Raw genomic sequence first — 26,904 nt, forward strand, 5'->3', positions numbered from 1 at the left:
ATGGCTGTGCACCTGCCCAGTCATGTGAAATCCATAGATTAAGACCCAATGAATTTAGTACAATTGACTGATTTCCTTCTATGAACTGTTACCCAGTAAAATCTTTGAAATTGTTGCATTAATATTTTTGTTCAGTATACACACATCTAAAATCACAAACAGTACACACATACAGTGCATAAATATTTCATCTCATGTCTATATATCACGTGCTCTACATATAATAGTGTCCATCTATTAGTCCAGGCAAACTAGTTGGGTCAATCTCAACCAAATACTAGCAAGATGGACGGTACAGTAGTTTCTTCATAGGATCAATTTGTTGCCTAGTGCTCAAACAGTGACTCAGACTGTTCTCCCATTGTATGCTGGTGTGTGTGGAAGGGAACCCTGGTCAACTGTATATACTGGCAGAGATGAGGATCTCATTCCTCTGTTGTGCTGGATGACACTTTTATCACCCACAGTCTCCTCCCGTGGTGTCGCTGACTTTCTCCCTGAGTAGGAGGAGAGGCGTGTGTCAAGACAGAGGAGCTGATGATGTGATACTGGTTCTGGAGCTGTTAGTGGGCTGTAGTACCCATGGAGGGACACAGGGAGCGCTGCTCAGTGCTCAGTTCCCCCCAGATATGAGGGAGGTGGGTAGAGAGGGCTGTCTACGGCTCATCTCCTGCTGTAGCTGCTCCTTCAGAGTGGACACCTGTGGGGCGGACAGAGAGGGTCAGGGACTGACACACAGACATTCATGGTTTGTCTTCTTGCCCTTTAACCTCTAACCTTGTGCGTGTACATACCTGCTCCTCCAGGCCTTTGACACGGTGGCGGTGTGCTCTGTCCCGGGCAGCCAGAATCCTTTCTAACTCCCTCTGGGCGACCCTCAGCTTCTCCGCCTCACGCAGCACCTCATCATGCTGGAGGACAGAGCTCTCACTCTCACTGTGGGACTGCTCCATCTCAGCCAGCTGGGCCTGGATACACAGAGAGACATAGAAACAGATAGAGAGGAGTGTTAATCACTGGGCCACAGAAACACCAAGTCAGAGACTTAGTGTAAGAGTAGTTTTCTAAGTGCTAACAAGAGGTATGTCAACAATACATGGCATAGTAGTTTGGGGATACAGAATAAAAAATATGCCTGTGCTGATTATGTCTATATCTGTCTGCAAATACAGGACTAGTAAAGGTCTGTTAATACAGGACTAGTAAAGGTCCGTTAATACAGGACTAGTAAAGGTCTGCAAATACAGGACTAGTAAAGGTCTGTTAATACAGGACTAGTAAAGGTCTGTTAATACAGGACTAGTAAAGGTCCGTTAATACAGGACTAGTAAAGGTCCGTTAATACAGGACTAGTAAAGGTCTGCTAATACAGGACTAGTAAAGGTCTGTTAATACAGGACTAGTAAAGGTCCGTTAATACAGGACTAGTAAAGGTCTGCTAATACAGGACTAGTAAAGGTCTGTTAATACAGGACTAGTAAAGGTCCGTTAATACAGGACTAGTAAAGGTCTGCAAATACAGGACTAGTAAAGGTCTGTTAATACAGGACTAGTAAAGGTCTGCAAATACAGGACTAGTAAAGGTCTGCAAATACAGGACTAGTAAAGGTCTGCAAATACAGGGCTAGTAAAGGTCTGCAAATACAGGACTAGTAAAAGTCTGTTAATACAGGACTAGTAAAGGTCCGCAAATACAGGACTAGTAAAGGTCCGCAAATACAGGACTAGTAAAGGTCTGCTAATACAGGACTAGTAAAGGTCTGTTAATACAGGACTAGTAAAGGTCTGTTAATACAGGACTAGTAAAGGTCTGTTAATACAGGACTAGTAAAGGTCTGTTAATACAGGACTAGTAAAGGTCTGTTAATACAGGACTAGTAAAGGTCTGTTAATACAGGACTAGTAAAGGTCTGTTAATACAGGACTAGTAAAGGTCCGTTAATACAGGGCTAGTAAAGGTCCGCTAATACAGGACTAGTAAAGGTCCGCAAATACAGGACTAGTAAAGGTCCGCAAATACAGGACTAGTAAAGGTCTGCTAATACAGGACTAGTAAAGGTCTGTTAATACAGGACTAGTAAAGGTCTGTTAATACAGGACTAGTAAAGGTCTGTTAATACAGGACTAGTAAAGGTCTGCAAATACAGGACTAGTAAAGGTCTGCTAATACAGGACTAGTAAAGGTCTGCTAATACAGGACTAGTAAAGGTCTGTTAATACAGGACTAGTAAAGGTCTGTTAATACAGGACTAGTAAAGGTCTGTTAATACAGGACTAGTAAAGGTCTGTTTAGGATAAACAGGACTAGTAAAGGTCTGTTAATACAGGACTAGTAAAGGTCTGTTAATACAGGACTAGGTCTGTAAAGGTCTGTTAATACAGGACTAGTAAAGGTCTGTTAATACAGGACTAGTAAAGGTCTGTTAATACAGGACTAGTAAAGGTCTGTTAATACAGGACTAGTAAAGGTCTGCAAATACAGGACTAGTAAAGGTCTGCAAATACAGGACTAGTAAAGGTCTGCAAATACAGGACTAGTAAAGGTCTGCAAATACAGGACTAGTAAAGGTCTGCAAATACAGGACTAGTAAAGGTCTGCAAATACAGGACTAGTAAAGGTCTGCAAATACAGGACTAGTAAAGGTCTGCAAATACAGGACTAGTAAAGGTCCGCAAATACAGGACTAGTAAAGGACTAGTAAAGGTCTGTTAATACAGGACTAGTAAAGGTCTGCAAATACAGGACTAGTAAAGGTCTGCAAATACAGGACTAGTAAAGGTCTGCAAATACAGGACTAGTAAAGGTCTGCAAATACAGGACTAGTAAAGGTCTGCAAATACAGGACTAGTAAAGGTCTGCAAATACAGGACTAGTAAAGGTCCGCAAATACAGGACTAGTAAAGGTCCGTTAATACAGGACTAGTAAAGGTCTGCAAATACAGGACTAGTAAAGGTCTGTTAATACAGGACTAGTAAAGGTCTGTTAATACAGGACTAGTAAAGGTCTGTTAATACAGGACTAGTAAAGGTCTGTTAATACAGGACTAGTAAAGGTCTGTTAATACAGGACTAGTAAAGGTCTGTTAATACAGGACTAGTAAAGGTCTGTTAATACAGGACTAGTAAAGGTCTGTTAATACAGGACTAGTAAAGGTCTGTTAATACAGGACTAGTAAAGGTCTGTTAATACAGGACTAGGTCTGTTAATACAGGACTAGTAAAGGTCTGTTAATACAGGACTAGTAAAGGTCTGCAAATACAGGACTAGTAAAGGTCTGCAAATACAGGACTAGTAAAGGTCTGCAAATACAGGACTAGTAAAGGTCTGCAAATACAGGACTAGTAAAGGTCCGCAAATACAGGACTAGTAAAGGTCCGCAAATACAGGACTAGTAAAGGTCCATTAATACAGGACTAGTAAAGGTCCGTTAATACAGGACTAGTAAAGGTCTGTTAATACAGGACTAGTAAAGGTCTGCAAATACAGGACTAGTAAAGGTCTGCAAATACAGGACTAGTAAAGGTCTGCAAATACAGGACTAGTAAAGGTCCGCAAATACAGGACTAGTAAAGGTCTGCAAATACAGGACTAGTAAAGGTCCGTTAATACAGGACTAGTAAAGGTCCGTTAATACAGGACTAGTAAAGGTCTGTTAATACAGGACTAGTAAAGGTCTGTTAATACAGGACTAGTAAAGGTCTGTTAATACAGGACTAGTAAAGGTCTGTTAATACAGGACTAGTAAAGGTCTGTTAATACAGGACTAGTAAAGGTCTGTTAATACAGGACTAGTAAAGGTCTGCAAATACAGGACTAGTAAAGGTCTGCAAATACAGGACTAGTAAAAGTCTGTTAATACAGGACTAGTAAAGGTCCGCAAATACAGGACTAGTAAAGGTCCGCAAATACAGGACTAGTAAAGGTCTGCTAATACAGGACTAGTAAAGGTCTGTTAATACAGGACTAGTAAAGGTCTGTTAATACAGGACTAGTAAAGGTCTGTTAATACAGGACTAGTAAAGGTCTGTTAATACAGGACTAGTAAAGGTCCGCAAATACAGGACTAGTAAAGGTCTGCTAATACAGGACTAGTAAAGGTCTGTTAATACAGGACTAGTAAAGGTCTGTTAATACAGGACTAGTAAAGGTCTGTTAATACAGGACTAGTAAAGGTCTGTTAATACAGGACTAGTAAAGGTCTGTTAATACAGGACTAGTAAAGGTCTGTTAATACAGGACTAGTAAAGGTCTGTTAATACAGGACTAGTAAAGGTCTGTTAATACAGGGCTAGTAAAGGTCCGCTAATACAGGACTAGTAAAGGTCCGCAAATACAGGACTAGTAAAGGTCCGCAAATACAGGACTAGTAAAGGTCTGCTAATACAGGACTAGTAAAGGTCTGTTAATACAGGACTAGTAAAGGTCTGTTAATACAGGACTAGTAAAGGTCTGTTAATACAGGACTAGTAAAGGTCTGTTAATACAGGACTAGTAAAGGTCTGTTAATACAGGACTAGTAAAGGTCTGTTAATACAGGACTAAAGTCTGCAAAAGGTCTGTTAATACAGGACTAGTAAAGGTCTGCAAATACAGGACTAGTAAAGGTCTGTTAATACAGGACTAGTAAAGGTCTGCTAATACAGGACTAGTAAAGGTCTGCTAATACAGGACTAGTAAAGGTCTGTTAATACAGGACTAGTAAAGGTCTGTTAATACAGGACTAGTAAAGGTCTGTTAATACAGGACTAGTAAAGGTCCGTTAATACAGGACTAGTAAAGGTCTGTTAATACAGGACTAGTAAAGGTCTGTTAATACAGGACTAGTAAAGGTCTGTTAATACAGGACTAGTAAAGGTCTGTTAATACAGGACTAGTAAAGGTCTGCAAATACAGGACTAGTAAAGGTCTGCAAATACAGGACTAGTAAAGGTCTGCAAATACAGGACTAGTAAAGGTCTGCAAATACAGGACTAGTAAAGGTCCGCAAATACAGGACTAGTAAAGGTCTGTTAATACAGGACTAGTAAAGGTCTGTTAATACAGGACTAGTAAAGGTCTGTTAATACAGGACTAGTAAAGGTCTGTTAAAATACAGGACTAGTAAAGGTCTGTTAATACAGGACTAGTAAAGGTCTGTTAATACAGGACTAGTAAAGGTCTGTTAATACAGGACTAGTAAAGGTCTGTTAATACAGGACTAGTAAAGGTCTGTTAATACAGGACTAGTAAAGGTCTGTTAATACAGGACTAGTAAAGGTCTGCAAATACAGGACTAGTAAAGGTCTGCAAATACAGGACTAGTAAAGGTCTGCAAATACAGGACTAGTAAAGGTCTGCAAATACAGGACTAGTAAAGGTCCGCAAATACAGGACTAGTAAAGGTCTGCAAATACAGGACTAGTAAAGGTCCATTAATACAGGACTAGTAAAGGTCCGTTAATACAGGACTAGTAAAGGTCTGTTAATACAGGACTAGTAAAGGTCTGCAAATACAGGACTAGTAAAGGTCTGCAAATACAGGACTAGTAAAGGTCTGCAAATACAGGACTAGTAAAGGTCCTAGTAAAGGTCTGCAAATACAGGACTAGTAAAGGTCTGCAAATACAGGACTAGTAAAGGTCCGTTAATACAGGACTAGTAAAGGTCCGTTAATACAGGACTAGTAAAGGTCCGTTAATACAGGACTAGTAAAGGTCTGTTAATACAGGACTAGTAAAGGTCTGTTAATACAGGACTAGTAAAGGTCTGTTAATACAGGACTAGTAAAGGTCTGCAAATACAGGACTAGTAAAGGTCTGCAAATACAGGACTAGTAAAGGTCCGTTAATACAGGACTAGTAAAGGTCTGTTAATACAGGACTAGTAAAGTACAGGACTAAAGGTCCGTTAATACAGGACTAGTAAAGGTCTGTTAATACAGGACTAGTAAAGGTCTGTTAATACAGGACTAGTAAAGGTCTGCAAATACAGGACTAGTAAAGGTCTGCAAATACAGGACTAGTAAAGGTCTGCAAATACAGGACTAGTAAAGGTCCGCAAATACAGGACTAGTAAAGGTCCGCAAATACAGGACTAGTAAAGGTCCGTTAATACAGGACTAGTAAAGGTCTGTTAATACAGGACTAGTAAAGGTCTGTTAATACAGGACTAGTAAAGGTCTGTTAATACAGGACTAGTAAAGGTCTGTTAATACAGGACTAGTAAAGGTCTGTTAATACAGGACTAGTAAAGGTCTGTTAATACAGGACTAGTAAAGGTCTGTTAATACAGGACAAGTACAGAACATTTTTAACTAAATGTATTTGAGTATTTACCAACATTTGTATCTTGAGTCTGATAATTATCCGTACAAAAAAAGTTAATCTGATAATACTTGATATATGTCTTCCAGTTTCTTGAAATAATTTGCAAACACAACTTATTTCTATGTGAAAACTGAAACGGTCTATTCATTCCTTTTCCATTTTAGTAGAAGCTCTTATCTAGAGAAACTTAGCAGTGAGTGCATATATCTTCATACTTGTCCCCGTGGGAATCGAACCCACAACACTAGCATTGCAAGCACCATGCTCTAGCCACATTGCAAGCACCATGCTCTAGCCACATTGCAAGCACCATGCTCTAGCCACATTGCAAGCCCCATGCTCTAGCCACATTGCAAGCCCCATGCTCTAGCCACATTGCAAGCCCCATGCTCTAGCCACATTGCAAGCCCCATGCTCTAGCCACATTGCAAGCCCCGTGCTCTAGCCACATTGCAAGCCCCGTGCTCTAGCCACATCGCAAGCCCCGTGCTCTAGCCACATCGCAAGCCCCGTGCTCTAGCCACATCGCAAGCACCGTGCTCTAGCCACATCGCAAGCACCGTGCTCTAGCCACATCGCAAGCACCGTGCTCTAGCCACATCGCAAGCACCGTGCTCTAGCCACATCGCAAGCACCGTGCTCTAGCCACATCGCAAGCACCGTGCTCTAGCCACATCGCAAGCACCGTGCTCTAGCCACATCGCAAGCACCGTGCTCTAGCCACATCGCAAGCACCGTGCTCTAGCCACATCGCAAGCACCGTGCTCTAGCCACATCGCAAGCACCATGCTCTAGCCACATCGCAAGCACCATGCTCTAGCCACATCGCAAGCACCATGCTCTAGCCACATCATCAAACCATTTGATGTACTCCATTACTGTACTGTTTTTCTTCATGGTGATGGAAAGTCTACAGGTACAAACCTAGATGACCAGCCTATGTACAATACACTAATGAACATTTACATTGTGTAAAAGTGGTTTATAAGGAAGTTAAATTAATACTGCACAAAAGGTGGTTGTTTTCCATGTTATTTGATCAATAAAAATCTGTAATTTGATGTGGATGTTTTGTGTATTTGTTCATAACTTTGCAACTTTTGATGTAAATGTTTGAGGACAGTTTGTTTTTGGTTCTTTCTGTATTCCATTAGAATGACAATCACAGAGAAAGGGACTGGAAACAACTCTTACAATTCCAACTATTCAACAAAGTCTCCACAGTAAAATACTATTCAACAGTGGCCTACTAGCTAGGCTACATCATGTAATTTATGTAGAAAATATATGTCAAAGATGATGTGCCCGTTGTTATAAAACTTCAGTCGTAACAGACGCCATCAGGGTCCAGACCAAGAACAAACAAGCCAAACAATTCTGCTTAACTGCTCAACATTAGACATCTAACTAGCAGCAGATGCTTTTAGGTCCAGAGGGCCTGGGGCTTCAGCCATTTTGTCGTGATTCCAACTCACGCCTGCATGGGGTTTCATTTAGCAGGCTTTAAAGTGAACACGACCCCCGGAGCTCAGGGAAGAACAGACAAGCTCTCTGGGCGGGTCAAACTAATGAAGAGGAAAGTACAATAATCTTCAACAAAAGCACCATCTCACCTGACTAACCCCCTCACTTATCTGTACAGAGAGTTTCAGACAAACTACAGAGTAGAAATGATCCTGGTCTTCTATTATAGCAATGACTAGACAAACACCGGACATTGAGACACTCGCCATAGAAAATGTTATTTTCTTTCTTACATCCACCAACTTCTCCTTTCACAAAGCAGCCAAATAAAACATGTACACCAACATCAGCCAATCGCCTCAGTAAATGAGGGGTTTACTGGTGGTTGGGGGAGGGGTTGATTTTTATCTTACAATCATATGCTATGGGACTTGACTTTGATGAATGCTTTGCATTATCAAATTGAGTTTGACCCCAGTAAAATACTAATGTGTGCGCCTAGGAAAACATTACCACATTGACCCACACAGAACAAACCAACTAAATAAAGGTCAAGTTAATAACTAACGCCTGACTCCATCATTCATTCTGCTAATTTAGCAGGGGAAATATGATGACTCACATGTTGAGGAAACACTCAGCCACATCTCATGCCAGCCACTGTCAACTTACTGCTACCCCCTGAAGTTCACCGTTCTTTACCTTTCTCTACGGTTTACATTCTCCCTACTAGTCCCTGCCCACCTGTAGCAGTGCTATCTGTCTCTGTGCGTTCTGCAGCTCCTGCTCGGCAGTGGTGAGGGAGCGATCCAGGAGGCCCTTCTCTGCAGACAGACGCATGCTACCCTCCTCAGTCTTCAGCTTCTGACGCTCCACCTGACAAGAGACAGTCCCAAAGGTCACAATCACCTCAGTACCACTCAAAGGTTAGAGTCCATTTCATATTTAATTCAGTCAATTCCGCATTTTAATAGAAAATTAGATTTGGCATTTTAGTCACTTAGCAGACACTCTTATCCAGAGCGACTTAAAATTAGTGAGTTCATCTCAAGATAGTGAGAAAACCACCTATTACAGTCGTAGGAAGTACATTATCCCCTCAATAAAGTAGCTACATTTTCCCCTCAATAAAGTAGTTACATTTTCCCTCAATAAAGTCAGTGCTAGTGTAACAGTATAGCTTCCGTCCCTCTCCCTGCCCCTACCTAGGCTCGAACCAGGGACCCTCTGCACACATCGACAATAGCCACCCTCGAAGCACCGTTACCCATCACGCCACAAATGCCACAGCACTCGCAGAACAAGGGGAACAACTACTTCAAGGTCTCAGAGCGCGTGACGTCACCGATTGAAACGCTATTAGCGTGCACCACCGCTAACTAGCTAGCCATTTCACATCGGATACACTAGTAAGAAAAGACAAGTGCCGTGGGATTTATTTCAGATACTCTTTGAAGAGGTAGGGTTTCAGACGTTTTTGAAAAATGGGTAGGGACTCTGCTGTCCTGACGTTAGGGGGAAGCTCGTTCCACCATTGGGGTGCCAGGACAGAAAATAGCCTTGACTGTGCTGAGTGGGAGTTGACCCCCTCGTAGGGGGGGGGGGGGGGGCGGGCCAAGAGACCAGAGGTGGCAGAACAGAGCACTCGGTTGGGGTGTAGGGTTTGAGCATAGCCTAAAGGTAGGAAGGGGCAGTTTGCCTTGCTGCTCCTTAGGCAAGCACCAAGGTTTTGAAGCGGATGCGAGCTTCGACTGGAAGCAAGTGGAGTGTGTGGAGGAGTGGGGTGACATGGGACAACTTGGGAAGGTTGAACACCAGGCGGGCTGCGGCATTCGGGATAAGTTGTAGTGGTTTGATGGCACAAGCGGGGGAACCCAGCCAACAGCGAGTTGCAGTAGTCTGCACGGGAGATGACAAGTGGCTGGATTAGGACCTGCACCACTTCCTGTGTGAGGAAAGGTCGTACTTTACAGATATTGTAAAGCATGAATCTACAGGAGCGAGTCAATGCAGTGATGATGTTTACAGAGAACGACAGGGGGGTGGGTGCAAGTCAATATTAGGAAGGTGTTCTTAATATTTCCAGACTCTGTGTATATTCCTGATGGCTGTTGTGTTTGGTGTTTATCTCACGGTCTTGTCCTAGTCTCACCTTGTCCAGTGTATTTCTCAATGCATTTTTGTCCTTCTCCAGGCGGACAGCCTGTCTCTCCGCATCTTTCTTCTCGGTCTCCAGCACGGCCACGGCCCTCTGCAGCCCCCGCAGCCTCTCCTCTGCAGCCGCTCTCTCTGCCTGGGCTGACTGGGCACTGTACTGGGCCTCTGTCAGACTGGTGGACCGTTGATGCAGGGCCTACAGGACAGACAGGGTGAAGGAACAGCTACACAGATGAGAATCAGACCTATGTCTCTTTCTCTCGCGCTCTTTTTCTCCATTTCAATTCTTCACATGCCCCCACTATGTCTTTAGCCCTATCCTTCAGGTAAGGATTATGTATGGGTAAGCCTCTCACACACCTCCTGTGTGTGGGCCAGCTCTGCCTCCAGCTCTCCTCGTCTCAGCTCGCTCTGGGTCAGCTCAGTCTGAAGGCTCTGCACTCGCTCAGTGAGGGCCACCATGCCTCTCTTCCCCTCCGCCAGGGAGGCCCGAGCTACATCCACTCGTTCCTGAACACAGCAACACTCCATTCACTGCTCATTACAATTTGCTGTAATCCTATCTAAATTACAGGGATTAACCTTGACAACAAACACTTGAAATTCATCCCTACTGTCCCATCAATGGTTCCTCTCCGCCCACCTGTAGATGCCTGCGGTCCTGCTCGGCCAGCCCCAGGGTCTTCTGCAGTGCGACCAGGCGCCCCTGTGTGGCGCTGTGGGCAGCCGTGGCCTCCTGGAGGCTCTGTGAAAGGTTCTGGGTCTTCTCTCTGAGACAGGCCTCTCCTTCATGGACTTTAGACAGAGCTTGGCTCAGCCTTTCCACCTCTCTCTGGAGCGACGTCACACGGCTCTCCCCCTCCGCCACCTGGGACAGATCCACAACACAGTGTGTATTAGTGCTTTGAGTGTGTATACGGTTTAAGTGTATTCCCATTTGATTCTGGTTAAATCTCAGCATAACCTGCCTCTATCAGGGATGTATCTGTTCATAAACATGTGGGTAAGAGTGTCCATCCAGTGAGCTACCTGTTTGAGTAGTACGTCATGGCGCTCCTGGGTGGCCTGGCTCTCAGCCTCCCTGTCCCCGAGGCTCAGTTTGAGTCTATGCAGCTCCCCCTCCAGGCTGCGTCTCCCCAGCTCCACCCTGGTCCCCCGGGCCTCGGCAGTCTCCAGGGCCTCCTGCAGTCTCCTCCGCTCAGCCTCCAGACGCACCTCGCCCGCACGCTGCTTACTCAACTGGTCCTACAGGGAAGAGGGCGAGAAAAAGAAGGAGAGAGTGAGAGAGACAATGTGAGAGAGAAAGATCTGAAACTGGCAGTCACATGTGTAAGCCAGCCAGTCCACACAGATACAGTATGTAACAGTCTGACAGCAGAAAGGCTGCTTGTCTAATGAGAGGGCTAGAGACTAGAGCAGCCATACACAACGACTACATTGATTTTGTTGAGTCACTCAGGTACACATAAGACATGGCAAAGTGTAGAATTACAGGAAATTTGCTTTAAAACGGCAAAAATGTTTCTCCACCAACAAGAGAGGTGTGAACAGTTTGGAGGTCGCATGGATCACGATGTGGGGGTTTGTTACTAAGCCAAGTAATGACTATATCCATCCAGACCTATGCCATTTAGGGAATGTGTATGACTGGACTTTCTCAAATAGTAGTTGAGTTCCCCTGCTGTAGAGAGCTATAGAACTAGACACGAGGGGCAAACACAGACACTCCACAAACACTCTTACAGAGAGGCCAGACAGACATAAAACACACAGCTGGCCACATCCCTCCCTCCTTCTCTCAACTCCCCCCCTCTTTTTCTAACCAAATTTAACCCCTCTCTTTCCAGCAACAGAAAGCATTCACCTGACCATTTGATTTGGACCCTCTAACTATAATCATAAATTCTCTCTCATAAGCAGAGAGCACTGAGCACCGTTTCTGAGAGCACTGAGCACCGTTTCTGAGAGCACTGAGCACCGTTTCCTAGGGTTGTGTGAGGGCTGGACATATGGAGTTGCTTTGGCCAGAGATATGACATGAAGTTGTGTTTAATTGCTCAGTGTTCTGTGGCATCTGTTGTTATGACAGTCACCGTGAGTTTTCTGCTCCCTGCAGGGTCACCATACGACAGTGTTGGCAGGTCAGTGTGCAGCATTGTGTTAGCAGACATAAGAATCCTAGTCAGAGAAGTTCTTCTACATACAGTAAGTATGTGTTTATGTGAGAGTATGTTTACTTCAGGTGTGTTTCAGTCTCTGCAATATGTGTACCTGTGTGTGTTTCCTCTCAGTCTCTGCAGTCTGCAGGGCTCTGTCCAGAACCTTGACTCTGTCAGTGAGGGCCCTCCTCTCCCTCTCTCCCCTCCTCACCGTCTCCTCCTGCTGCTGGAGCATGGCCTGGGTGGAGCTCAGACGCCCGTCAACACCACGCTTACCTGGACAGAAACACACAGACAGTCACAACACTGGAGCATTCACAGACAAAGTCTATATGCCAATGTGTGCATAATGTGAGCCCTTCCTGAGTCATTGGATGGCTGTGAATGACTTCACTGTGTAAATGACTCTCTTGGCCCTCTTATGGTTTGTGTGTGTGCCCGTGTGCATGCGTGTGTGGCTCACCCTCCTGGCACTCCTGCAGTGTGTTGTGTAGCTGAGAAAGGTGGTTCTGGGCGGAGTCTCTCTCCCCCGTCATCTCCTCCAGCACACTCTGTAGCGCCCCCAACTGGCAGCGAGCCTCGTCCTGAAAACAACATGAAACACAGTTCAACAACCCCGTCATGCACTGACAGACCATTTCTATCATATACATTCACATTTCAGAGATTTATTGTACAATAGTTTAGCACAGAGAAATCACTTAGTTCGAAAAAAAAAAAGTCTTAATATATGTTAATATATGTGTCTGACGGAATGGTAAATAAAATGTCAAATCTATATGTTTATATGATACTGGACTGACATGCATCATGTCTACAGTACCCTGTCTCTCCGAGAGTCTCGGAGCTCCTGGAGGAAGTCTCTGAGGCCGCAGCGCAGCGTCTCAGGGTCCAGCTCAGGCAGAGGCATGGGGAGGGGCGTGTCACCCCGTTCTGGGGAGATCTGCCTGGAGCAGCCCAACGTGTTGTCAGGGGTCGAACCTCCAAAATCTGGAAGAAAAAATGACAATCAGTGTAATTCCTCAAGTATAACTCCAATCCCATCAAGTATTCTACAGGACTTTGTTTGTCTCTGTAAATACAATACATTACAGCCTGCTTTCACACTGATGTTTGGCAAGGGTTCGCCCTCACCTTTAGGGGGCGACAGTGAGCAGCGTAGGGGCGAGAGGCTACGGTGACGTGTGATGCTGCTGTGGGATGCTGCTGGGGAGCTCCCCCTGGGGCTCCTGCCCCAGCTGGCACTGCTCCGGCCTCCCACTCCGATGCCCAGTGTACGGGTCAGCGCCGACTGCAGGCTGCCCAGGCGGAACTCCAGCTCCCTGCGTCCGGCCTCGGACCGGGCCAGCTCTGCCTCGGTGGCTGCCAGGCGGCCCTGGGCCTCGCTGAGCTGCAGGCTAGACAGTGTGAGGGAGTCCTGGGCTGTCTGGGCCCGCAGGGACAGGTTCCTGGCCTCATCTTGGAGCTTCTTCTCACAGCCCCGGGCCTCCTGCAGCTGGGCCGTCAGCTCCCTCTCACAGCCCCGACAGCCTGACTCTGACTCTGTCAGACGCCTCTGGAGGATGGACAGCTGGAGGGAGGAGAAAGAGAGGGAGAGCGAGCAGGGATAGAGATTGAAAGAGAGGTGCAGCAGAAAGGGATGTGTAGAGGGAGGTTGATTAAGTGTTATGTTTAACCAAGCCTAAACTCTCCTCTATACCCTCCTCAATGTCTTCCACTATCCTCACCTCTTTCTTGATGGAGGTCATGGCTGTGTCAGCCTCGACCAGCTTCTGTTTGAGAGAGAACATCGCCCTCCCTCTCTCCTCCTCTCTCTGCTCCTCCAGGGAGAGACGTGTCTGCAGCTCAGCCACCTCCTTCCCTTTCTGTTCCTTCTCTCCATCAAGCACCTTCACCTGATGGAGTGATCGGATGGAGGCCAAGTTATAGACTATGTCTAAGCCAAAGTCTGGAGTTTTTCCTGGTAAGATCACGTGGATAGCAAAAACTCAATGCCTAGTCAAGTTATTTAGAGTGTTCCACTGCATTTAAGGTAAACCGATAAATGTAAAATGATAAAACAGATTATTTCAGAGATGTGACCGTGTGTGTGATGGACCTGTCTCCGTATCTCCTGCAGCTCTCTCCGGGCCTCCAGTCGTGACCTCTCAACCTCTCTCAAACAGCTGCGGAGTTCAGCCACCTCTCTCTGGGCAGACGACAGGCTCTCCTCCAGAACAGCCAGCCGGTGCTCCTTCTCCTCACACTGACGCTTTACACTGACACACACACAATATTAGTACTGCAACTACTGCAGTGAGAGTTCGGTCAAACTAAAATGTCAAACATTACACACTTTTGTATAGATGCTTTCTTTAGGATTCACGACCCAACAGTGACACTAGAACTGAACATGTGGGAGGTGTGCAGCCAAGCTCTACCTGATTCTTTCAGTATCTGCACTTCTCAGTGTCTCTCTCAGTTGGGCATTTGATAGGCTGAGAGTGTCTCTCTCCTTGGTGACATCACCGAGGGTGCGCCGTAGCTCCACCCCGTCCCTTCTGTACCCCTCTCCAGTGTCCCGGGTTTGGTTGATGCGCCTTTCCATCTCCATCATGTCCCGCCTCACCTGGTCTCGGCTCTCCTCACTGGCTGAGAGAGAAGCTCTGCACTCCTCCAACTGGAAGAGGAAGTTAGGGAGAGTGGTGAAGAAATGTTGAACCAGAAATGGTCACCGGCTCCATCCCTGACTCTAACCGTCCCTAACCTCTTTGAGTGCAATGTCTGTTTGTGTCTGTAGGTCAGTGCAGTTCTCCTGCAGCCTGTGTAGCTCCCGATCATGAACACTGTCAGCATCCTCCAGCTGAGAGCGAAGCTCCAGTAACTCAATGGTCAGAGCTCCCACTGAGGCCTATAGACAAAAGTCAGGGAGACGTTTGAGTTTGGACACATACATGTTTAGCCTTTTAATGTAATTTAGAACAATTCAGGATAGTACAGAACGGGAACAGAGTTCTAAAGCGGTCTATAATTACCCTCTCCTGGTCTTTGTAATGAGCTGCCTCTCTGGCTAGTCTGTCCAGCTCCAGGGCTGCAGTACCCAGCTCTGCCTGCAGGATGGACACTCTCTCAGACAGCACAGCCTTCTCTGCTTCCTTCTGGGACAGCATCTGACAGAGGGCAATAGAAAGGGCCTCTAGAACTGGGCATATGGATCACAACCTCATGAAGGTAGTTATCTCTTATCACTATTTGCTCTGCACTTCATTACAAAGTCTGATCTCTATTACATGGTGTCTGTCTGGTCTCTCAGATGTGACTGACCTGTTGTTTCTCTGTCTCTGCCTGTAGCAGACTCTGGTCTCTGTCGTGCTGCAGACTCCTCACTTCATCTCTCAGGTCTTCCCGGTCTCTCTCGGCTCTGAGGACCTGCTCTTCGGCCTCCTGTCTGACTCGGCGTAGCGCCCCCTCCTGTTCAGACTCCAGACTGTGACGCAGGGCCTCCTGGAGAACAAACACACTCCGTTGTTGATGTTCATTGTAAGGCCCTGACCAGCCCAAATAAAGAACACAAACAACTGAGTAGAATCAAGACACACATTGAGACACTTTCGGCAAAAGAAAGAAAGAAATCAAATCAAATTTTATTTGTCACATACACATGGTTAGCAGATGTTAATGCGTGTGTAGCGAAATGCTTGTGCTTCTAGTTCCGACAATGCAGTAATAACCAACAAGTAATCTAACTAACAATTCCAAAACTACTGTCTTATACACAGTGTAAGGGGATAAAGAATATGTACATAAAGATATATGAATGAGTGATGGTACAGAGCAGCATAGGCTCTACAGTAGATGGTATCGAGTACAGTATATACATATGAGATGAGTATGTAAACAAAGTGGCATAGTTTAAAGTGGCTAGTGATAAATGTATTACATAAGGATGCAGTAGATGATATAAAGTACAGTATATACGTATACATATGAGATGGATAATGTAGGGTATGTAAACATTATATTAGGTAGCATTGTTTAAAGTGGCTATAATCCTAATTGTACTGGATACAAGTAAAACCATCCATACAATACTCTTACTGCTAGAGCAGAAACCTCTCCAAACAGACCTAGACAGTTTAGTAACACTACTGTAGGCCTTCACTGTAAATAAGAATTCTATAGAGTCTGAGAACCCCCATCCCCCCCCGCACCTTCTCAGCGGTCAGTCTCTCTGCCTCCTCCTGGTGGTCAGTGATGGTGGTGCGTAGGGCCTGCTGGAACTCCTGCTGGGTGCTGCTCAGGGCCTGGCTCAGAGCCTCTCTCTCCCTCTCACTCTGTGCCAGTGCATTCTCCCCATCGGCACGCACACGCCTCAGCTCCGCTACACAGGACAATAGGGGACATGATGAGACGTTTCACACTGGTGTTCAGACAGTCATGTCATGGCTATAGCATCATTTCTCCATCAATCTCCTCAACTCCTTTTTACTAACACTTGATCTGGTTTCCCCTCGTTCTTTTGATGTTCTATGGCTTCATCAATGCTCCTCAATATTTCATTGTAACATATCAATACTTCCGTCTTCCTTGTTGATGCGCTTTCTGCCACACTGCCACTACCATCTTGTTTTCACTCATTTGGTTCCTCCTCCTGTCCTCTCACTCTCTCTCCATTTCTCACCAGTATTTGTCTCACAGCGCAGACGCAGGCTCTGGATCTCTGTCTCCAGCCGCTCTCTGCCAGACTCCAGCTGCACCAGCTGCTGCTGCTCCTCAAACAGGCTGGTTTCCAGGGCCTCCCGCTCCGACCTGCAGGGGCACGACACACACATTAGGGACCAATTCTTCCACACACACACACACACACACACACACACACACACACACACACACACACACACACACACACACACACACACACACACACACACACACACACACACACACACACACACACACACACACACACACACACACACACACACCTCACCTGAATGTGGCCAGCTCCTCAGTCAGGTTGATGTTCTCTCTCTCTGACGCAGTCAGCTGGACCACCAGCCCCGCTCTCTCTCTAGCCAGCTCCACTCTGCCCCGTCCTACTTCCTCCAGGGCCACACCCTGCCTCTGTTCCTCACCCCGGGCCATGCCCAACTCCGCCCCCAGAGAGCTCACCTCGCCACACAACTGTCAGCAGAAATACACAGGTACATGCAGTAAAACTGTACACATTTACAGACGTATTCAATGGAACAATGAGGTTTCAGAACTCAGTGATGATCATGCTTTGTTAATTACTGAAGCTCTTTCTGGCTGAGAAGACACATTATCATATGCCACTTTCCCATTCAGAGTGGAGACTCATCATTTACCTGAGTGACTTTGTCCTGCAGCTTCACTCTATCTGCCCGGAGACTCTGAAGCTCCGCCTCCATTACCACCCTGCTCAGCTCAGACTCTTGCAGTGATTGGTGGAGGGCGAGGCGGGCGGTGTCCAGCTCTAGTCTGTCCTGCTCCACTCGGACCAGCTCATCTCTGATGGTCAGCTTCTCCTGCTCCGCCTCACGCTTCTGGGCCTGCAGATGGACCTTCTCCTCCTCCAGCTGAGAGACAGACAGAGAGCGAGAAACATGGACACGTATGAGAGTGTGAACAGGTGAGGAAGGCCTAAATTGAAGAGGTCCAGGAAGACATACCATGATACCTATCCTATAGGATAGGCCAGAGAGATGCTTTGTTTTGATGGTTACTCTTGCATCAGTCCTATATGACTTCACCCACAAGTGTTAGTCACATGTTGATCAAGGTGTTGGTCCCACTGTGTCTTACCTGGCAGATGATGGAGTTAAGGTCAGACTTGTCCTGGGCCAGGCCCTCGTTCATGCTGCCCATCTTGGCCAGAGAGTCTTGGAGGGCAGCCTCCTCAGAGTGAAGCTTATTGACCAGCAGAGAGAGCTCTGCATTAGTGCTCTCAGCCTGTGGTAGAGAGGATGGGTGAAATTTTAAGGGATGAACTTTCAAGGGGTGGAAGTCAAAGGAGCAACAAATAGTAACATCCAAACAAGAGGCTCCAGAGAGTTTGAGTGATATCATCCGTGTCTGTCTGTGTGTCTTACCCGGTTCAGAGCTTCAGTGAGCTGGACCTTCTCCCCCTCCAGCAGCTGCTTCTCTACCTCTGCCTGGTGGTGGGTCTCTCTCACTACAGACAGCTCCCCTCGCTGGACAGACGCCCGGCTCTCACTCTGCTCCCACTGCTTCTGACTGTGGGGTCAGGGACAGCGTTAGACACAGAGACATGACCACAGGGTTTGTTTTCCATTCACACACCCTATCAATGACAATTGGTTTCGCTGATCTCTTCTCTCACTCACACTTTTTCGGTCTCAGCCTCGGCTCGGTCTCTCTCCTGCAGAACGGCCTCCTTCTCCTCTCTCTCGTGATCCCTCTCTCTCTGGGCCGACGTCACAGCCTGCTGCAGCTTTTCATAGTCCATTTGCAGGATCTGGGCCTTGATCAGAGCTGTCTGGGCTGCCTTCTCCACAGCCATCTTCTCGCTGAGAGGACAGACACACAGACACAGAGGACATGGTGATAAGAAATTTCTGTAAAACTGTATGAAAGGATAGATGTGCGCTTCCTCAAAATAAATTGAACTGCTAGTGCTTATAATATATGTAGCATTAGCTACTCCTCTTCTCTCGCTACTCCACACGAAGGCCTGTTCTTTAACCAGTGCACTGAGGGAAGACAGTTCCTGGTGCTAAAGGGTTTTCCATCACCCAAGTTGTTTTATAAGTCTGCTTGCGGACTCTCCTGGTTGTACCTCGCCAGTGTGTCTCTGTCTTGTTTCAGACGTTCTCTCTCTCTCTGCGTGGTGTCTTTTTCTATCTGAAATCCATCCCTCTCTCCCTGCAGGGTCCGACTGCGCTGCTCTGCCTCTCGCTTGGCTGACTCCGCCTCTGCGAGCTGTCTGCGCAGTGTCTGCAATGATGAATGGGCAGAGGACAGGCACCCCCGGGCCTCCTGTGGACCAGAGAGAGAGGACAGAGTGGGACACTGAACACTGGATGCTGAAAGTGATACAGAGGAATTAAGAGACAAGACAACTTTTATAGGAAATGTTTGTATAGGAAAGTTGGACAATGTAACATTGTAATAAAGCAGGCTAGAAGAAGCTTAAATTCCCAATCCCAGGGAATGACTACAGAAAAACCACTTAGATCGTAGAAGATGTGTTAATGTGTCCAGCTGCAGCAGAGGGACAGGGTACCTGCAGCTGGAGATGTCTGCTGTTGACAACAGAGCGCAGGGCAGACAGGCTGGCTTCTGGGACGGGTGCCAACGAGGAGTACGTCTGGGAGAGATGGATCGCCGTGATGACGAGGAGCGGTGAGGGGAGGAGCCACGGAGCAGAGCCAATAGAGGAGCTCCGGTGTTCTCCTGGTCTGCCTCTGATGACGAGTCCCCATCAGATAGGACAGTCTAAGGAGGGGTTTAAATGTGGAGGTTGGTCAAAGTTTGCTGTGTGTGTGTGTATGTGTGTGTGCACGTGCATGTGTATAAGTGAGAGACTGCTGTACCTGTGCGATGTCTCTCAGTGTGTCCAGCAGTGTTTCAGTATGAGCTCTCATCACCTGCATGTCTGTCTCATCGTTGCCATTCTGCTCCTGTAGTAGAACCATAGTGAGGGGTATGATGGCTAATGGCTACAGGGAGTTTCTATGCTGGGGTCACACAGGCCAATCTCACCTCCAGTCTCCTGATAAGAGAGGCCATGTCTCTGTCTCTCTCCTCAGTCTGCCCCTTCAGCCTCTCCCACTCTTGCACTGCATCTGACCACCTGACCACACACCCGCACACACACACGCGCCCACACACACACACACGCACCATTGAATCTCTAAGATGCACATTACAGTTCACCCTCTTGATTTACCGCCACCGGACAGACCAAGCTGCCACTCAGTAAACACAGAGAGACAGACAGTGTCAGAGTCCCATAGGGCTCTGGTCAAAAGTAGTGTTCTATGTAGGGTGCCATTTGAGACACTGCCAATGACTGAGCAGAGTGTTCAACTCTGTCCCTGACCTGGCGTTGAGCTCGGCCCTCTCTGCGTCTGTCCTGGTCTGCAGGCTCATCATCTCGGCCACCCGTTCTCTGAGCTGCAGCTCCAGCTGCCCCCGCAGCGCCACCTCCCGCTCCAGAGCCAGGGCCGTCCTTCCCTCCCGGTTGCGCATCGTGGAGGACAGGCCGGAGCAGGATGACTGGATAGAGTGGGAGGTCTGTACCAGCTCGTTACGCATGTCAGACAGGTCTCTGGCAAGGGGGAAAGGGGCCGAGGGCGAAATATGAAATAATAAAAATTCCATAGAGCACAAATGTCATGGCAACTTCACAATATAAAATGAGGTGCTTTTGTGCAGTTTGTTGTGCAGTTTGTTGTTCTGACCTCTCTGTAGCGCTCTTCAGCTCAGACACCTGCCTAAGGAAGCCCACCACCTGTCGCCATAGACATAGTAGACGACTGTGCTCACTGCTGAAATAACTGTGGAAAGACTAAGAGAGAAATTGTGAAATGGCATGTGACAGAAAATAAGAAAAGTGTTTCTTATATAAAAAAATTAAAACAGCCATCCGCAAAAACCCATTTCTAATACCCACCTCCTCCTCCCTCCTCCAATCAGACTCCCTCTGCTCCAGCTCCACCCTGGATTTAGACCAATCAGCAGTGAGCCTGCGTATGTCCTGGCTGAGTGCCTCATTGGCCAGTCCTGCCTGCTCCAACTGCTCTCTCAGCATGGCGTTCACTGCAGACAGACTGCTGCTCCTGTGGAGCATAACACGGCATTGCATCAATTGCATTGAATTCTGTATGCCATTAGTTTCATTACTGATTGGCCCAGGCAGATTACAATCACTAACCTTTGCTGCTCCTCCTCCAACCGGATCAGAGCATTTTCCAAGTCGCAGCATGGATCCACCTCTTCTCCGCGGTGACTGTTGCTGGACAGATCACAACGGCCCTAAAGAGAAATAAGAGTCACAGTTACACATCCAATGTGAATTGTAGATTAACTCACTGCTGTAACTAAATGCGTGGTTAGTTGTTTGAGAATGTCTCCATAGTGGTGTAGAGCAGTACGAACACTCAGTCTGTGCCGCTCCAGCTCCGAGGACTTCTCCACTAGAGTCTGCTCCAGGTCTCCACACCTCTTCTTGTACTGCAGGACCTGGAGGGGAGGACACAGTGAGGTGATCTGCTCTCTGACTGGTGACATAATATAGATTACATTAGATAAGCAGCGTCAGTTCCTATTTGTCATCATAAAATGTTTAATTCTTAGTAGGAGATTATGTAAAGGCAGTGATGTCATACAGGAAGACATCTATGAGGTTCATGAACTCACTTCCCAAATTGAAACCATAAAAAAACACAGCCATTACCTGTTTTGTGCTCATTTGTGTGTTCTTCAATAAAAATAAAGTAAATAAAAAACACAAAAAAAACACGCCATTAGGCTCAACCTGTTAACAAGGTTGGCAGACAATTACAGACTTACAAATGAACTAGTAAAACACTCTTTACCCTCCAAATGAAATGGAGCTGAACGGAAACAAATGCATCATAGTGTGATACCTTGGCCTGCAGCTTCTGCACCAGCTGAGCCTGTCTCTGCTGGCCCTCCTGGTAGGCTGTGAGTTTACGTTTGTAGGCCGCCTGCTCCTCATCCAGACGCCGGCGCAGGTCCACGTTCTGCTGAGCCAGGCTGCGAGACCCTGGTGAACCCTGCTCCCCGTCACTCGTCTCCAGGCAGAGTGCATGCTCTAGCTACGTAGATTAAAACACATAACAGAGAGGTTGAGGGGGTGATGTGGCACAGGGGGAGTCACAATTTAACCCCTGTTGCTTACTGTTTTTCTTCGGGATTGCAAGCTATGCTATGTGGTCGGACCTAGAAAGTCAAATAAGATATGCTGTAATGTTTTACCATAATTCTCTGTTATAAATGCATAATTAATTATTGCAAGGAGCAAGACGATTCCATTTGCATCTACCTAACCCTATCAGGAACCAAATGGTTTCTTAGAGGGCTCTGTGATTGAGGGGTTGTAAGCAGGCCTCCAGGCACGGCTCCAGGATGAAATGCCTGAGGGGGCATTTTAAATCCATGGGGGGCACAACTAGTATTGCTTTATAGAGTCTTAATAAAACAAGAGATTGGTCCTACTATGACATACAGGTGTATCTGAAATGCAGCCATAGCTGCAGTAGACCTACACCTAACAGAACGAGCACCAGTAGGACATCAAAGATTCTCACAGGCTTCATAATGTAAACATCAATTACAACAACTATAGGCTGCATTAGTCGAATTTGTGACACTACGCAATGAGCATAATCTACAGTAAGCCAAGCCTCCATATCTCCAGGTGTGCAACATTTTCTATGGGAGAGTTTCAAAAAAGCAAACTAAATCCAACTATATTCATAGCTGGTGTGAAATGTCCTACATGACAGTAGCCAATTCAAAATCTGCCGCGAATAAGAATAAATGCCCATTCAGAGAGTGTTACGGATACAGGTATCCTGTGTGTATTTGTTTTCTCTCCTTCTACCCTAGTCACACGTGGAAGTCATCAGTTGCTAATCAGTCGCCAATCTAAAGACACACCTGCTCCTTTTCCCTTACCCAGTCACATCCCCTATCCCTTGGTTTAAAAGAAACCCAATCAGTTGTCTCTCTAGCTATCTCTCGTTTGTTTTTGTGCCTACATGTCACATTTGTCCATTATCATGAGTATGTATTGTTGTGGTGTATGACTGTTTGTTTGTTGGTGGGAAAAGGGGATACCAAACCAAGTTGCCCTTGGGTATACATTACCCATAGAAGAACTTTGTCTAAGAACCCTAGTTAGAACTGGGAGGACCACCCACTGTATTTTATTGGTTAGTTAGCTAGCTGTTCATGAAGCAGGCTAGACTACCTTAGTTTTTTTTGTTGATATATATTAGTTCTTTCCTTGGGTCCAGCTCAGCCCCCCCCCCCCACCACCCATTACCGTGTGTTTGAACAATAAACCTTAAGTGTTTGAATTAGGGTTAGGGTTAGTAGAATTAGGTTGTCTGTTATTAATTCTCACTGTTCCTTTTCACTTATGATTTGCATGAGATATGTTACGGGTCTCGTTTCCATCCCCCCTAGACTGCAGGGCCAAAGGGATTCGTAACAGAGAGCAACACACACGTTATAGCAAGAGAGCAGGGAGGGGCGATAAAGTAAGCTGCGTGCCTTCATAGGCTATTGTAAAAATGATGTAAATATTAGAGGTCAACTGATTATGATTTTTCAACGCCGATACCGATACTGATTACTGGAGGACCAAAAAGGCCGATACCGATTAATCGGCCGATTTTTTACATTTATTTGTAATAATGACAATTACAACAATACTGAATGAACACTTATTTTAACTTCATATAATACATCAATAAAATCAATTTAGCCTCAAATAAATAATGAAACATGTTCAATTTGGTTTAAATAAGGCAAAAACAAAGTGTTGGAGAAGAAAGAAAAAGTGCAATATGTGCCATGTAAGAAAGCTAACGTTTAAGTTCCTTGCTCAGGACATGAGAACATATGAAATCTGGTGGTTCCTTTTAACATGAGTCTTCAATATTCCCAGGTAAGAAGTTTTAGGTTGTAGTTATTATAGGAATTAAAGGACTATTTCTCTCTATACCATTTGTATTTCATTAACCTTTGACTATTGGATGTTCTTATAGGCACTTTAGTATTGCCAGTGTAACAGTATAGCTTCCGTCCCTCTACTCGCCCTTACCTGGGCTCGAACCAGGAACACAACGACAACAGCCACCCTCAAAGCAGCGTTACCCATGCAGAGCAAAGGGAACAACTACTCCAAGTCTCAGAGCGAGTTACGTTTGAAACGCTATTAGCGCGCACCCCGCTAACTAGCTAGCCATTTCACATCGGTTACATGAGCCTAATCTCAGGAGTTGATAGGCTTGAAGTCATAAACATCACAATGCTTGACGCACAACGAAGAGCTGCTGGCAAAACACACGAAAATGCTGTTTGAATGAATGCTTACGAGCCTGCTGCTGTCTACCTCAGTCAGACTGCTCTATCAAATCCTAGACTTACTTATAACATAATAACACCCCGAAATACGAGCCTTAGGTCATTAATATGGTCGAATCCGGAAACTATCATCTGGAAAACAAGACGTTTATTCTTTCAGTGAAATACGGAACCGTTCCGTATTTTATCTAAGGGGTGGCATCCATTAGTCTAAATATTCCTGTTACATTGCACACCCTTCAATGTTATGTCATAATTACATAAGGCAAATTATGCGGCCCAAACTGTTGCATATACACTGACTCAGCGTGCAATAAACGCAAGAGAATATGTACATAAAGATATGAATGAGTGATGGTACAGAACGGCATAGGCAAGATACAGTAGATGGTATCGAGTACAGTATATACATATGAGATGGGTAATGTAGGCTATGTAAACAAAGTGGCATAGTTAAAGTGGCTAGTGATACATGTATTACAAGATGCAGTAGATGATATAGAGTACAGTATATACATATACATATGAGATGAGTAATGTAGGGTCAGGGACTAAGGGGAGACTGGCTCATAATAATGGCCGGAACGGAGCTCATTAAAAAAAATATAATCACTCATTTAAAAAATATATATATTTTCATTTAACCTTTATTTAACCTTTATTTATGCATTTTAACTGCAGGCTAGCCAAATCATTGTCACCATGAAGAAAACTGATTAAAGATAACATGGTAGATATTTTTGGCTAATAATCTTTGATGTTCACCCGCATTTAGTAAGGCTAAATTCTAACGCCATACTAATGAGTCTCCCCCTCTAGCCTGACGCCCCTCTGTTCCCCACTAAAGCCCCTGTTTACCATCACCAGGGGTGACAAACGCCATAGCAACATGCCACTTCACTTCATTCCTGTCCCGTAACCAAGGAGACGGACAAAATTATCCAGAGCAGACAATGAAAATAATGAAAGGAACATTGGGAATGGTGTAAATTGGTATTTGTTATATGTGCCTGTCAAATGTCCCTTTGACTGTGGCCTGCTTGGTCTTCACAGTGCCAGGTGTATGGCAACTCAACCTACTATTCCTTTACGGGAAAGATTAGAGACCACAATGGTGGGTCAAGCATTTAAACCCACCACACATATGGCCCCTCGAAGCCAGGTTAGTGTTGTTATTTTACTTACTGGTCTTCTTCCTCCTCTTCTCTGTCTCTTACCCTCTCGCTGATTGCGCTGTATTTGATAGCCAGCTCATCGCGGTCCGCCTTGCTATGGGCCAGCAGGTCTTCCATCCTTCCCAGCTCTACCTGCAGCACCCGGTTCTCCTCTTGGACAGACATCACTGAGAACCTGGTTCCTGGTGCTGGGGTGGGGAGAGAGAGTGCCAGACAACCAATCACGTTAATGAAGAGCACATCGCTTTGTTCAATATTCAGGACACTAAAACATCACAGATGCATTCAAAGTAGAGTAAGATGGTTGGCTACTCACAGCTCTCGTTGAGGTTCTTGGTGACAATCTTTCGTACCCGTGCAGGTAGACACATAGTTGGGTCTTCTGGGGAGGCACCTCTGACCGTCAGCCTCTTCTCCTCAGACAGCACACTCTCCTCCACCCTCTGGCAGCGAGACAAAGACACATAGTTATAGTTAATCTCCTCAGAGACAGACTAAAACTAAGGGCCCTGCAGATCACAGTGCCACGAGGACAGGTGGCTTCTCAGCAGTCACTCCTGTCTACCAGAGAGCTGTGTTCAGAATAGAACACTGACCTCACACTCTGCAGAGCACGCATACATACACTTTCATAACACAGAGAGCAGATTTAATGGCATCTCTGTCGAAGTGTCAAACCATCAGCATCCTCAGTGAAGACGTCTATTTTAATTACAACGAGGCTACATACTTATAACATATTGGGTAGCCTATTGATATTTCTATAAATCTTTACAATAAATTATTTACAGAAGAATATAAATACATTCTAAAAAACAACGATAAATAGAAGTGCAATCGTGCACGAGCCATGACATGACCTGTATTACAGATTCCAATTTGGAATCCGAGCTGTAATTTTCCGTGTCGCTCATTGAGAAACGGTTGATTTTAATCCAAAAACAGCTAAAAAGAGACGAAAAAGAAACGTTCCGCTCCAGTCCCGTGCGCTGGTAGCGTTTTCAAATAGGATTAACAGTTCGATTTAGATCAAAATTAACGGATGCACGCGGTTAAATGCGTATCTAAATGAACGACACACTAGCAACTATAAAACAAAAATATATGTCTGCTGTACAGAAAGTTGTGAGTTTGTTGGAATCTCAGGATTTCTACCACGTCCCACAGGTGCGTCCTGCTCCATCCTCTACAGGACTGTTGGAGAAAGATTGAGGACAAGGGGATTAGCAGACTGTAAATTCCCCCTCCCTCCTCCACGAGGAGAGCTTTCAATTCCTATTCTTCGCCTGGCCACGCTTGCAGTTTAATTAGATAGCCATGTCCTTCATAAAATAGTTACACTCAATTACAATTAAACAAAATACACAGTATTATTGGATTAAAAATGAGCTGCACATGTTGATGATATCAACTAAATCAATGTAGGATATTTGTAGGGCACACAATAATATCATTTATTTCACAGACCCTGCGCGATGAGCTCTGAAGTTTTTTAACAATGCTGTCTGTGTCCATTCATCATTCCTATCAATGATATAGTTTCTTCATTCATATTATA

At 45.7% G+C, this 26,904-nt stretch overlaps 1 protein-coding gene across 1 annotated transcript; it reads right to left on the minus strand.

Annotated features, from left to right (window-relative positions):
* Positions 1-63: 63 nt before the first annotated feature.
* Positions 64-26,644, minus strand: LOC124031331 (rootletin-like). Its single transcript, XM_046342428.1, is given in 39 exon segments — positions 64-700; positions 795-968; positions 8,516-8,647; positions 9,924-10,124; positions 10,289-10,438; positions 10,572-10,796; positions 10,958-11,173; positions 12,200-12,363; positions 12,551-12,671; positions 12,911-13,077; positions 13,222-13,657; positions 13,815-13,982; positions 14,186-14,345; positions 14,508-14,746; positions 14,834-14,977; positions 15,102-15,236; positions 15,391-15,570; positions 16,278-16,447; positions 16,748-16,875; positions 17,057-17,250; positions 17,436-17,666; positions 17,893-18,039; positions 18,180-18,324; positions 18,435-18,617; positions 18,887-19,086; positions 19,334-19,489; positions 19,492-19,545; positions 19,644-19,730; positions 19,813-19,903; positions 20,153-20,380; positions 20,514-20,620; positions 20,726-20,891; positions 20,987-21,087; positions 21,211-21,294; positions 21,509-21,532; positions 21,702-21,893; positions 25,389-25,534; positions 25,663-25,789; positions 26,464-26,644. Coding segments are annotated over 39 exon segments (6,126 nt in total). The 5' UTR covers positions 26,530-26,644; the 3' UTR covers positions 64-613.
* Positions 26,645-26,904: the final 260 nt, after the last annotated feature.

Source organism: Oncorhynchus gorbuscha, linkage group LG03, assembly GCF_021184085.1.
Source record: "Oncorhynchus gorbuscha isolate QuinsamMale2020 ecotype Even-year linkage group LG03, OgorEven_v1.0, whole genome shotgun sequence".
Taxonomy (NCBI): Eukaryota; Metazoa; Chordata; class Actinopteri; order Salmoniformes; family Salmonidae; genus Oncorhynchus; species Oncorhynchus gorbuscha.